This window comes from Acipenser ruthenus, chromosome 23 (genome assembly GCF_902713425.1).
Source record: "Acipenser ruthenus chromosome 23, fAciRut3.2 maternal haplotype, whole genome shotgun sequence".
Lineage (NCBI taxonomy): Eukaryota > Metazoa > Chordata > Actinopteri > Acipenseriformes > Acipenseridae > Acipenser > Acipenser ruthenus.
The window spans coordinates 4,493,847-4,507,755 of record NC_081211.1 but is presented as its reverse complement, the minus strand read 5'-3'; the positions used below and the strand labels follow the sequence as shown (position 1 = coordinate 4,507,755).

The window sequence follows — 13,909 nt, the reverse complement described above, 5'->3', positions numbered from 1 at the left end:
AAGCAGTATTAACACCATTATTTGATTCATTTTCACCACTGCAGCTTCTGTAATCTTCCACTGACTCTTCACAAGCAAATGTTTCTCAAAAGCCTCCCCTTGTAAAAGTTTACCATGGTGTTGTTGCAGTTTTGCCATGATTTTCCCATGGCTGTACTAGTTTACCCCGTTTGCCATGTTTTTTAATATGCTTTACCATACCTTGCTATTCTTTACAATGCTTTCCTGTGCTTTACCGTGCTTTCACTATTACACTTTGCTATGCTTTTATCATGAGAAACGTTTATAAGGGTCTGTAAAAAGAAAACGGGCCGATTTGACCAATCTTATACCCTGCTGCAATCTTATACCGACATCAGTGTTGTTTTTTCTGCACAAAAAATAAAACTACAAACTATCTTAAGTGCAGTCTCAACACAGCGCACACTTATATACAAATTGCTGTTTTGTTTTTCTGATGGTAAGGACAGCCAACGTAACATGTTTATTAAAGGCAACTGGAACAGAAGAGAAGCTATATATATATATATATATATATATATATATATACATATATATTGCTGTTGTGTATTCCCACTGTACTCACATGCTATGATGCAGAAATGTTGTTAAAAGCAGACCTTCCTAAAGATTCTAGTCGAAATAACCCTGAGGACATTTTGAATGCAGTTTCTACAATCAGCAACAGCAGCAATAGCAAAATCCATACTTGTGTGATGCTACGGTTTGTTGATTCAACAGTCTATTAACACTGACATGCTGAACAAACCTATTGATCAGACTTCAAAGGAGGACCAATTATTCGGTTCCTGAGACAGATATCCACCAGTGAGGCACAACCCCCCCCCCCCCCCAAAAAAAAAAATATAAACACATAAAAGTCATGTATTCCCAAAGTCCAAAATAGCATATTGAGGTGGGGATGGATGCCAAAAATAATCATTGCATTCCCTGGGATCCTAAGTCTTTTCAAATTACCGCTGGCACTGAATCACACATGTTAGAAACTGTGGATCTGACAGGATCTAAAGGACATTCTCTCACTCCAGCTCTTCTCAAATTGTAATGTTAAGGCAGGGAAGCATTTTGACAAAGTATACATTCATGCTGTAAACAAAGCAATTCTGAATCAATATCATTTGAGCTGAGATGTACATGATGAATTGTTACAGGACAGCGAGCGTCTGTGTATGTGGGTAATATCGACTCATGTAGAAGTTAACGAGCTGGGAGTGCTGATATAACCCATACACAGCTGTTTCCAGTCCTATAAATACAGCATGCCCTCGCTTTAATGAACCTGTTGGGGTGCAAGCCTTTTGTTCGTTATATCGAGGGGTTCGTTATAGCAAAAGGACAATCAAAATGAATGATAAACTGTTGGAGTAAGTTAATGAGATGAGATTGTGAATACAAGTAGAATTACATGGACCTGTTCATCTCATGCACGCAGTGTTCTGCCTTTGCGTTATCCTATTCATTAAAGAATTAAAACGCAGTACAAAAATCTCAAATTTATTCCAAATCAACCCGACATGAAAAGTTCATTAGATCCTCAGGTTTTTCTTTTGTTGTTGTTTTTTTTTTCTTTAATCAATTTTGCTTTGCCGCATGGTTGCTGAACAAGCCAAAAAAAGTTTGACAACCTATAGTATGATTGTGATGTCACCGCTTTGAATACACTTTGCAGTTGAATATGGAGAATACTTCACGGTAAAAACTGAAAGTTGCATGGTTGATGTCATGAATAGGGAGTCTCCATGATGCGTCGTGGAATACAGTAGGCGAACCGTGCACTCTGATTGGTGGAAAGATCCTGAGCAGTCTATAATATACAATACGTGTACGTTACCCCAATTTCCCTTTCCTGCAGATAAACACTTACTTCAATTGGTTTGGACAATTACTTTTTATTGGCTTGACCATATAGGTTGAAACACATGTTCCTTTATCATGTGAAAATGGATTTGAGAAGAAATAGTGTGTTTGTTTACATTTAGGAAATTTAGTTACCATTAAAAAGTACACATTTACCATAATGTGTGCATCATTTATATATGAAAATGTAAGACCAAGTAATTTCTCTTAGTTACAAATTAATTTGTTATCCCAATGCTTATTGTTATTAGTCATTAATCAGGTTGTTTTTTCAGCCTTAAATAAATAATCTTTCTTCGTTTTGTTTTGTTTGTTTTCTCAGCTACCAAACTGGGCCCAGAAGCATTCCGTTTTGATAGTGGTGTGGAAGCCACAGCTACGAGAATGAGCGACAGATACTACATCCTGAGGCCTGAGGTTGTGGAGAGCTACATGTACATGTGGAGACTAACCCATGACCCCAAGTACAGGGAGTGGGGCTGGGAAGCCATACAGGTAAAGAAAATGTGTTCCTTCATTTATAATTCAATGTCGGGATCATGACTACTGCTTTTGAGTATGGGTGATGGTAGTGATTATTGATTATCTGGCCGCTGGTCCTGCCTCGCAAGGGGAGAAGGAAGCCACTGCCCTCTGAAAGATGAACTGATCTGGCAATGCCAGATCAGCAGGATGGACCGTGACAAAGCCATGCACTTCCCCCCCAATCAAGGGGACTGCCTGCAGCAAAGTGGCGATTGGGAGGAGGAGGATAGGGTTGCAACAGCCAGGTGAGGTTTAAATAAGGGGGTAGCGATCGAAGTAGGGAGCAAGCACTCATAATCTCTCCCCCCAATCTCAGCCTAGGCTTCTAATAAGCAATTACTTCTTACAGCTGAATTGATCTGCTTTCTTATGATTTCATGTATAGGCATGGCAACTGTTTGCATCTTTTATTAATTATTTGGACATTTGCAACCCAATATATCTTGTACTGTTAGTCACAGTTTGGTAGCATTGCATTGCCGGAACAGGATGAAGTGATCAAGTGTGTAGTTTGACTTGGCAGTACAGCGTTGAAAAAATGTAGTTATTAACTGTGCCACTTGCATATTAAACAGATGGGGTTACTGAAACAGCACAACTTGCATGCAACAAACACATATTATTTCTTTCTTTCTCCAGGCGTTGGAGAAGTACTGCCGTGTTGATAAAGGCTTCACTGGAATAAGAGATGTGTACACAACATCACCAAGTCCTGACAACATGCAACAGAGCTTCTTTTTAGCAGAAACATTGAAGTAAGTATAAACCCACCGAACACCAGTCCTACACTGTCTATACAGCCAGAAAAACGTGTCACATATTTAGCATATTTTGTATTATATTAACAGCATGTGCTAGTCCTGCATCAAATACAAATCCATAATGCAGTATGCACCATAATGCACATTTTGAATCAATACATTTTTTAAAAGCTTTTCAGGAGGCTGACGAGACCGCATCTAATTATAAACACATTCTTTCCGCATCATGACTTGTACGAACACATCCGATTTTCTTTCCTTTCTGTCTTGCATGTTTAAAAACATGTCTACACATTCGTTTAGATCCCATTAGTACCTATGTTATATGCTAGGAAGGTATTGTAATCTGTATAGTGTATTGGATTTTCTCTGTCAATAAATGAGGGTTATTACTTATCGAATCAATAGGTCTGAAATTAATTTGTGTCAGGATGGAAGGGAGACTTTAAGATTATGTTTAGACTCTACATGTTAAACATGTTACTGCTACTTCCCACAGGTCATAATGTTCTCTTATTACTGGGTGTTACTTCTTAAAAGCTGTTTCTGTTGTTCCCGTAATAATTAACTTTAGCCCTCAATCAAAAGATACGCTTTAGTACTTTAAAAAAATGAAATTAGGCAGATGTTTTGTCCAAGAGAAAACGCTTGTCTAATTGTTTCTTTTGCTAATCAGTGCTGTGGTCCTATGGCTGTACTGTTAATTGAATAGCACCTCTTGTATTATGATTGAATCTAAGTGTTAGATGTTGGTGTCGAGTTCTGTTTTGTTTTTATTGAATATTAGGAGTCTGTTATTTTGGTAACTGGTCTTGTTCCAGGCTGAGCTTCTTTTATGCAAGTAAATTTTCTTTAAACCTTCAGAGTCAAGCGGTTTGAGCCACCTATTCTTTAACTTAATGTCATGATTAATAGACCTCAAAGAGAAAAGCATCCAACACACAGGTGGTTTAAGAACGGCTGAGCCTTGCAATACATTTCGATAGTTTAAATCTTCCTCAGGGCAACCCCTCAGTATTGCTGTTTTTAATTTCTAGCAATTCAATCGCTGGCTTCAGAGCCAAGTGGCCGTGTATGTTATTGGCACCTCTGAATATCTCAGGGTGCTCCTGTCAGCTTACTTATTAAAGTAATTTATGTATATATCCAGGGATACCAAGTTGTATAGGCAATAAGGCAAGAAATCTACAGTACCACCCACAAGCACCACAAACACGAGGGTTATGTTATACTGCTGTATATCTAGTGCATATTGGGAATTTGCCAAGACCCAGCTGAAAATATTGGATTTATTTCACAAGCTAGCAATGACCTTGTGACAAAAAGGTTATGGCCTAAAGTGCAATGAAATCTAATATATTCAGTTAGGTCATGGTATGTTAGATTTAAACAATGTTCAGCAAGGAAAAAACAGGCTTTATCTAGTCAAATGTGTACTCACCTGTGTTGTAATGTACGTATGTGTAGTAAGAAATGACTGTACTTCTGAGGTATAACCTATAATCGAGTTCGTAGATGTCATTCATAACTTCTAGCCACTGTGGGTATTAGCAGATGCTAGACTTGTGTTAAGAGAGGGCAGAGAAGCTATTTACCTGAGGTCAATACAAACAACCTGGGCAGTTGGCTTGATGGTCTGATCAAACAGAGCTCCCAGATGGCTAAACTATGAAAGAATGTGGTAAACAGAACTCTAGGATTATGGGTAAATGGTTACTCCAAAAAAATTTCAGAAGTGAATAATGAAACTTGACCGGCAGAATGATTATTCTGTGTGAAATTTAATGGATTTACAGACATTTTTTTATTGACTTTAATAAACATCACATTAATTGACAACAATAACAATACAGCAAATGCTCTGGATCATCACTTCGACCACAAGCTAACGATCGCGTGCCGAGACTTTGTGCTAAAAACAAGTCACAAAATAGCAAAAGGATTCTCTATTGAACTGCACCATTAAGTTGCTATGAATTGTGCAGTCTTTCTAAATGGGTCTTACTGTAATGGTTCAAGTACTGTGTTTAGGTTGCTCGACTTACGTTCAGGAGCTACTCTTGAGTTCTAGTTGCCTGACATAGATTTATGTACTCGAGTCTAGATCAGCCTTTATTGACTTTATTGAAGTACAGACGTGCTCAAATTTGTTGGTACCCTTACAGCTCATTGAAATAATACTTCATTCCTCCTGAAAAGTGATGAAATTAAAAGCTATTTTATCATGTATACTTGCATGCCTTTGGTATGTCATAGAATAAAGCAAAGAAGCTGTGAAAAGAGATGAATTATTGCTTATTCTACAAAGATATTCTAAAATGGCCTGGACACATTTGGATTATAGTGATATTTCAAACTAATTAGTTTCTTTAATTAGTATCACACATGTCTCCAATCTTGTAATCAGTCATTCAGCCTTTTTGGCAAGTCACATCAGCTCTATGTTCACAGACGAAAAAATGAAGCTTTCAAAGAAAAGAACACCATACCTACAGTGAAACATGGAGGAGGCTCGGTTATGTTTTGGGGCTGCTTTGCTGCGCCTGGCACAGGGTGCCTTGAATCTGTGCAGGGCACAATGAAATCTCAAGACTATCAAGGCATTCTGGAGCGAAACGTACTGCCCAGTGTCAGAAAGCTCTGTCTCAGTCGCAGGTCATGGGTCCTCCAACAGGATAATGACCCAAAACACACAGCTAAAAGCACCCAAGAATGGATAAGAACAAAACATTGTACTATTCTGAAGTGGCCTTCTATGAGTCCTGATCTGAATCCTATCGAACATCTATTGAAAGAGCTGAAACTTCAGGTCTGGAGAAGGCACCCATCAAACCTGAGACAGCTGGAGCAGTTTGCTCAGGAAGAGTGGGCCAAACTACCTGTTAACAGGTGCAGAAGTCTCATTGAGAGCTACAGAAAACGTTTGATTGCAGTGATTGCCTCTGAAGGTTGTGCAACAAAATATTAGGTTAGCGGTCCCATCATTTTTGTCCATGCCATTTTCATTTGTTTTATTATTTACAATATTATGTTGAATAAAAAATCAAAAGCAAAGTCTGATTTCTATTAAATATGGAATAAACAATGGTGGATGCCAATTACTTTTGTCAGTTTCAAGTTATTTCAGAGAAAATTGTGCATTCTTCGTTTTTTGTTGAGGGGTACCAACAAATTTGAGCACGTCTGTAGTCTGCCGCTTTGAGTTTCCTTTTGGTTGTTTTTTTCTGCCAATACACTACTGTGTGTAATTTAAAGCAAATTACTTTAAAAAAAACAAATAGAGGTGTAGATTTTTTAATGATACACAAATACAAGAAACATAATTTAATGCAAGAAATCACACAGTTATTTAAATGATCCTCATATCGGTGGTACTCAGGTGCTGTTTTGAGTGTGGCACCTGCTATGAGGCTCCGGGGAGTAACTTTTGTGGAATTGTGTTTCTTTATCACAACCCAGGTATCTGTATCTGCTGTTCTCTGACGATGACCTACTCCCTCTGGATGACTGGGTGTTCAACACTGAGGCTCACCCGCTGCCAGTGATCCGCACCGAGTGCATGCAGGGGGGTGAAGCCGGCAAGATCCAACAGCAGGAATAGCACAACTTATTCTGAAAGAGGAAATAAGCCTTTGACCAGTCCATTGGGTTGATATGCATTTCCTTTCCAGTAAAGGATGTTGTCATGACGTTGTGGTCGTATTTGTGAGCCGGGACCGTCCCCATATGGGGGACAGACGGCGTTTCCGTGGACAATCAGACATTTAATGAGAACTTTCTTTTTTTTCCTCTGTGAGGAGACCTATAGTGACCCACAACAAGGGTCGCTGAATCATGGGCCATATTGTGAAAGAGTCATTGTCATTGTCTCATTTGTTTGTTTTTTAAAGGTCTTCTGTCTGTATCTTTCTATAGAGTACTATTAGACCAAAGGATGTTGTTTCCCGTTATAATCCCACATGGTTTATTTTTTTAAAAAGTATTTTTAAATGTTTTTGTTTTCGCTGTTAAAAGCTGTTTTAGTTGAGTAATTGAATATTATTCCGTTTTTGAGTTAGACAAATCTAGATAAAGCAAAGCTCTATTCCTTTTTACTCTGTGTCTCTGATACAGTTATCAAATTTGTCCCCGTTTAGGAAAGCTTGACCCTCTGTCACATTTACATGCAGCTTGTTTTCTGTTTCATTTACTATGCGGTAATTGTTTATTTAGCAAATTATGTAAACGTTTTCAGCCATCTTAGCAAATATTCAGCCTGCCACTTACAAGCATTCACAAAACAGCACCACGTGGATGCAAGGCATTCAGACAACTTATTGTGTTCTCTGGGCCCTGATTACAGAACCTGATAGGCATGAAGTAATTAAAATTAGCCTCATGGAAAGACACTAGAAGGGCAAATGTGAAATTGTTTCAGATAGTCAGAGTGTGCCACTGGTATGCATATTAACTCAGACACAAGATACAGACGAGGTGTGAATGTGTAACAAGGCTGTTTTAAAAGGCGTTGAGATAACGGGAGCAAGTTTGTGGTCCTGTTTGCTGTAAATAATGAGAGAGAGAGAGAGAGAGAGAGAGAGAGAGAGAGAGAGAGAGAGAGAGGGGTCGCTTTCCACAGTTTCCTGAAACGATGATGAGTTTTACGTTCAGTGGTTTTATTTTCTCAGGTGTGTTAAAAGGTTAAAGTTCTTTTTTTATGCTATTATCAATCCTGTATTCATGTTTTGAATACTGGGTTTGCTGTGAGCACCCGTTGAATGCTTTTTCTGAAATTTCACTCTGCTTCTTTTGCAGTATGTATTGCTTGATACTTTTCAGTCCAATTCCAAACCGTTCATAGTAGCTGCAACATTAACGTGAAACAACATATTATTGCATAGCTACTGCAAGGTGACTTACTGTATCGTGGCGTGCATTATTTAATTACCATAGGTTTCTTACTGTGCAATGTTTGCAGAGTTGGTGCATCAGAAGTAGTTTTTGATGCAGTAGCTCCGGTTTCTTATTGATTTGTTTTGAGTTTACATTCTTGCAATTTCTCTCTTCATAACCCCTCCCTCTTGCTGTTCATGATACATTCCATGATTTATACTAGATATTAGCACAACAATTTTTAGCGACTCATATTAATTAACTTAATATGGGATAATATATCCCGCCTGGAACTGTGTAGTAATATGTTTTGTACTTGTGAATGTTGCTATAACGTTATTCTAATTAGTAGTAACTACTTTTCCGTTTCCATCGTTCTATGTACTATGGGGGTTTACAGCTGTCACATGACCCCTGTATGATAATAGGCCTGCTCTATTTCTTCTGTGGTTAATGAACAGAGATGTGTTCACTTACTTCACCTCGAAACCCACCATGCAGCATTTTCAAACAAACAAACAAAAAAAAAATATATATATATGAAATGACTATCAACAAATCTATCATCTTTATTTTTAAAATTAACTTAAAATAATAATAAAAAAATAATAAAAAATGTATGCCTTTTTGTTGTCGTTGTTGTTGCATTCTTAGAACTCTTAAACCAGGGCAAAGGGTTTAGAGTGATTGACTTTTTTCATTTGAAAGATAAATACTGTAGTCGTGAGATACAGTACCACCAATTCATTCCACTTGTTACCTGAGCCAGGACACCTGCTCCATATTTGCAGTACTGTGGTTTGGGTCACGTATCATCTTCATGCACTCTGTTTACTGCGTGGATTTGTGTTTTCGGTAACACTTTTAAATCATTCCGACTGAATAACATCTGAATGTCTTATGCATTTCCTCTGAGTTATTAATTCATGTGGATTTAATTTCCCCGTATTCATTCCATGTTCCTTTGTAACAAATGATGACCACATGTATAAGACAGACATTCATGCATAAAGTAACACTTCTCACAATCCCCAGGTGGACAAGTAAGAGGGTATATTTTCTCAAAATGCAATTTCACTGCAAAAACGTTTTTTTTTTTTTTTTTTTTTTTTTTTATGAAATTGGGCTCAACATATATCTTATATTTAAGCGTTCTGGCTGTCAGGTTTTAAAGTAGTCTAAAATAGGGGCTATGTCGGATTTAATGCACAACTTTGTAAAACTAAAATCGACACTTAATTTTTAATTGCTACATTTTCAGAAGAAACCTGGTTAATACCTAATTTATACTTTTGTATTCAGGAATCAGGCTACATCTGGTAAAATCGCAACATCAGATCATTTCCTTGTACTGAATGATATTAATTTGATCTTATTTTGTTATTATGCATAGTGATTAGAAATGTGACTATAGGTATATTCACTGGGGGCTTCCCACTGCAAAGTCCCACCTGCGATGTGTACTTCACAGAATTTCAATTGTATTATTAAACTGAAGTGGACATTAAGTACTCATAATTTGCTCTAAGGTGATGTTAGAAACATACAATGCATTATTCTGCAAAATGAACTGGGTATTTGTTTGCCTAATAGTCTCCTTGGCATTGTGAAGTATTGTTTATAGCAATAAAAGAATCGAAAGGATGAATGTGAACAAAAATGATATTATAGGTTTACTACTGCTACACAATTTGAAAAGAAAGAAATATCTATATATATATTTTTGATGCATTATGTTATCAGTGCGTATTTATAGAATAAGCTGTTGAGTATTTTAGATATTGCAAATATAGTCTTAAATAATTAAACTAAGGATTTAATGAAATCAAAACTATAGCATCAATGGCTATAACCATTGTGGTGCAATTGAGCCTTATTTATTAAATCGTGGCCTAAAACTCGTTAATATAATTGAATTAATACAGTAACTATAGTGTACAACGAGGTGACAGTCTTCACAATGGGGAAAATCAGAGACAGTTGTCTCGAGGCACACTGTGATATAACAAGTCTTTTAGACTTTCCTTTATTTAAGGAGATGGATAAAACAAGTTGGTTAGGTTCTTTTTGTTTTTACCAAATCAGTCATTCAGCGACTGTTGTCGCTATGGACCCATTGTGATGTGTGTTTATCCAATCTGTACTGTGTCGTGTCATCACAAGATAACAGGATTTAGAATCCTAATTACAGGGGGTGACAGGGATATTCCACTTGTCGTATACTGAAGATGGATGTATACAATATATATTCCTGGAGGGGAGGGGGCCGGTTCTAATTGTTGTTGTCATTCTGGTTGTCTCATTTAATAAAGGGTAAACCATAGTACAAGAGTTGGCGCTGCAAACAAAAATAATGTAATGTGTTAAGTGGCATTATCTGACACAAAATACTGGAGGTTTGAGTTTAAAATGCAACAGCTTAAAGGCCATTTTTGCAAAGCATGTGTTGAGCCTCATTAAAATCAGCAGAAAACAATGTGGAGATCTTAATGCTGTGAGGAAGCACAATTTCAAAGTCAAATGTCAGGCGTACTACTGTACTCAAATGAGACGTGTTGTCTTTTTTCTTCCCACGCTGAGATTATGTTAACATTTCCAATTATGCAGCTTTGGAGGTAGGGGAATAATCAGTTTGCAAAAATAGATAGATTTGCAGTTGCGCGCGATGTTGGTTTGTCAAGGGTTTGTGAGTCGCACACACAGAAATGAAAAGTAGCAAGGAACTCCAGTGGGATGTGGAGCTAAAGCTTGAGCAGAAAAAGAAAGGAGGGAAAGGTCACTGTTAAATAACTAGTGCTGGTAGAAGTATTTCAATATCCCTACAAACATTGCTTGAAATTTATTCCAAGGCTAAAGTTAGTGTTTGCCTGGAGTAGCGATAATTTTGCTTTATAAGAAACTTTTCAGCTAATCACCATCAGTGTTAGGTGTCTCCTTGTTTTACCTGTAAATATATTTGATACCTTATACAGTACACATATACACAAACACAGAGGCGTCATTCGAGTTTTTTTTTTTTTGTTCAGTTGCAGATTGGAACTACAGATGGAATCAGGTTAGGAATCTATGTTTTGAAATTAGAACAAGATGAGATTGAGTTTAAATGTGCCTGTGGAAAAGTGCCAAAATATTAACCTTTGATTGTAATTTCTAAAGAGAATTTGAATGAATCCATAAGGTCTGCCCATTCAGAAACACATCGTCTCTTAGTTTAAACACAGTATGTCAGCACACTTTACGGTGCTGTTATTATGGTGCCTCAGCCATACAAAACGTTCTGTGTTTGTGTGTGTGTGTGTGTGTGTGTGTGTGTGTGTGTGTGTGTGTGTGTGTGTGTGTCTGTGTAAGCGGCGGCCATCTTGTGCGTTCATTTTAGCTCAGTTTAAAATGGCCGGGTTTTGGAAATGACAATACCAACCCTGACTGGGGCAGGAACACAATGCTGTATTACACCCTGAAGAGCACAACACCTTTCTGAAACACCTACGAGAAGCCCAGTCCATATTTTTTGTGTCAGCACCGAATTAGCACATCAGCTAATTCCGCAAACTGCATTGTGAAAGTGGTGGGATTATCAGATCTATTCACAAATTAAAAAAAAAAAAAAAAAGTGTTCGACGACACCTAACGCAGCTATATATTGCTATCTATTACTTTCATCTTTGCATACATTAACTTTTTACATATTATGTAATGTAATGTTTGTTTTGTAATTTCCTAATTAAGTATTTTTGTGTTTTTATTTCAGTGAACTGTGAACTGAAATCACTGTGTTTTTTGAACCATTAATATATAGTTGCTTTGAATACCATGGAATGGAGTAGCTATTGTAAGGAGCAAAAAATATGATTTTCATTTCCTTCATAAATGTGACTTTTTTTAAAACATAAAAAGACCAAAATATGTATCAGAATGATTATATTGTAACTGCATTTTTCTTTTCAAAATAAAATGCTTGATATATTACGTATCATTGCTGTTTGTTTTATTTGTTCTCTAAGTTTAATTACTACATTTTGGTAGGCCAACATCATGTGTTTAAAAATATAATAATATATTCATGCTGTGGTTATTGAATTGACTCTAATTAGCGAAACACACTGAAATGCATACTGTAGCTCCTCATTAGGCAATTAATATTTCAGGGTGATTAATTATTCACGCAACATTGTCGGAACATCATGGAAACTGGAGGGTACGTGGAGGATGATATGCACAGGAAAAATGTCTATGACAGAGACACTCTGACACACAGTTTGGCCACCAGTGGGTTGTTCAGGTATAAAGAGGCTGGGTGCTTAGCCTCTACTGTGTGAATTATGATTCACCTTGTAAGTAAGTATGTATGTATTTTTTTTTCCTGATGTTATGGATGCACATCATGCAAGATAGCTTAAACTGCTATTTGAATACGATTTCCACATTTCCAATATCTTTTTATGAGTTATTATGTATATAAGTTGTACTCATTTTTTTTCAACTGGATATGAGCTGTCTTGGTGAGCTCTAGTTTCCAATAGATTGCATACACATCCTCATTCTGGACCAAGACCATGCAAAGCCTAAAAATGTGGTCCTTTGTGTCTTGTTATATGGTCTTATGTGTGTGTGTGTGTGTGTGCTTACAAACAAGACTTGTGTAGTGGCGTTGTTTAAGCAAATTTCCTGATAAATGAACTTGGTACCCTGGTTCTTGTAGTTACAGTTCTTAATATTAAGACTGAAACATCAGATGTATCACCTTTCGCTCTCTCACACTAACAGCTACCTTTAAGTTGAGGACTGTTGTACAGAATAGCCAGTGCTGAATACTGTACACATGCAAATTAAACAACGTACTGCTCTTCTCTTGTGCTGCCTTTAGTGAAAACATTCAAGTCAGATCGGAGATAATCTTCCTAACAGCTGTTGCATGTTTTATGTACGTACATGCATGGCTATTAAAAAAGGTGCATTTGAACATTATTGACCATGTATAGTAGTTCTCACTTCATCAGTGTTGCTGCTGTCATCAAGTGTCAGTGATATTTGCTTCTTCGCAAAGGTGAATTCCTTCTTGACCCTGTAATTCCTGGTAGCATTATAAACCAGCAAAAATAAAAATCTATAAAACATAATTTACACATACACCACGCAGCCCCCGTGGACTCAGGCTTTGTGCTGACAAGTTGGGCAGCCAATCAGATGACTAGAATGGTCTGGGTATCTAGTCTTGCTTAGCAACCACCCTACCTCCCCCTGCTGTTGAATTAATTGGACATTTAATTGTGATTGGTATGGAGCAGATGTTGTTACCTCTGAAATACAATTAGTGGTAAATTGAGCTCGGAAAACCAATCTTCACAGCCGAAACACATTTATGTATTCTAATCTATGTTCACACTGTCGAAAGAAAAAAAAAAAAAAAAAAAACACTGCTGGTAGAAAATGAAAACATTTCAATGTTGGAAAATCAGCTCTAATCACCATGTTTTCACAGGGCAACAAGTATTACCGACTTATCTGAAATGGAAATGTATACAATCCCGGAGCTGACCTGTTACAAATGTAATTTTCAAGTGCTTGAAAGTGTCAGAAATAATCTGTTGTCCATATTGTTCATGCATGTATTTTGTAACCCTATTACTTAGAGCAGATTCCAATCCCTTAGCCACACAAAGTACACAGGTCCTGAAAATGTTTGTGTTCATAAAAATATTGAAAATGAATCCAAAGGCCTTTCCAATTGAATGAAAACACTGTGAGACATGTTTTCAAAGCACTTTGAATGCCTTTTTATGAACTTCTAGTTCTTCAAAGGAGAAAATTCCATGTAAATTATACAAATCCTTAGAGTGCTTAAAAGGCCATGAAAGGTTAAAAAAAATAATAAT

The 13,909-nt window shown here is 37.0% G+C and overlaps 1 protein-coding gene across 2 annotated transcripts in view; it reads left to right on the top strand.

The window, feature by feature from the left end:
- LOC117413200 (mannosyl-oligosaccharide 1,2-alpha-mannosidase IC-like) overlaps positions 1-12,002 on the top strand; it is a 109,954-nt gene extending 97,952 nt beyond the window's left edge. For both annotated transcript variants that reach the window (XM_058997524.1, XM_058997525.1), the window contains exons 10-12: positions 2,201-2,373; positions 3,043-3,158; positions 6,624-12,002. In XM_058997524.1, coding sequence (XP_058853507.1) covers positions 2,201-2,373; positions 3,043-3,158; positions 6,624-6,765 — 431 coding nt within the window. In that variant the 3' untranslated portion in view covers positions 6,766-12,002. The remainder of the gene's footprint in view (positions 1-2,200; positions 2,374-3,042; positions 3,159-6,623) is intronic.
- Positions 12,003-13,909: the final 1,907 nt, after the last annotated feature.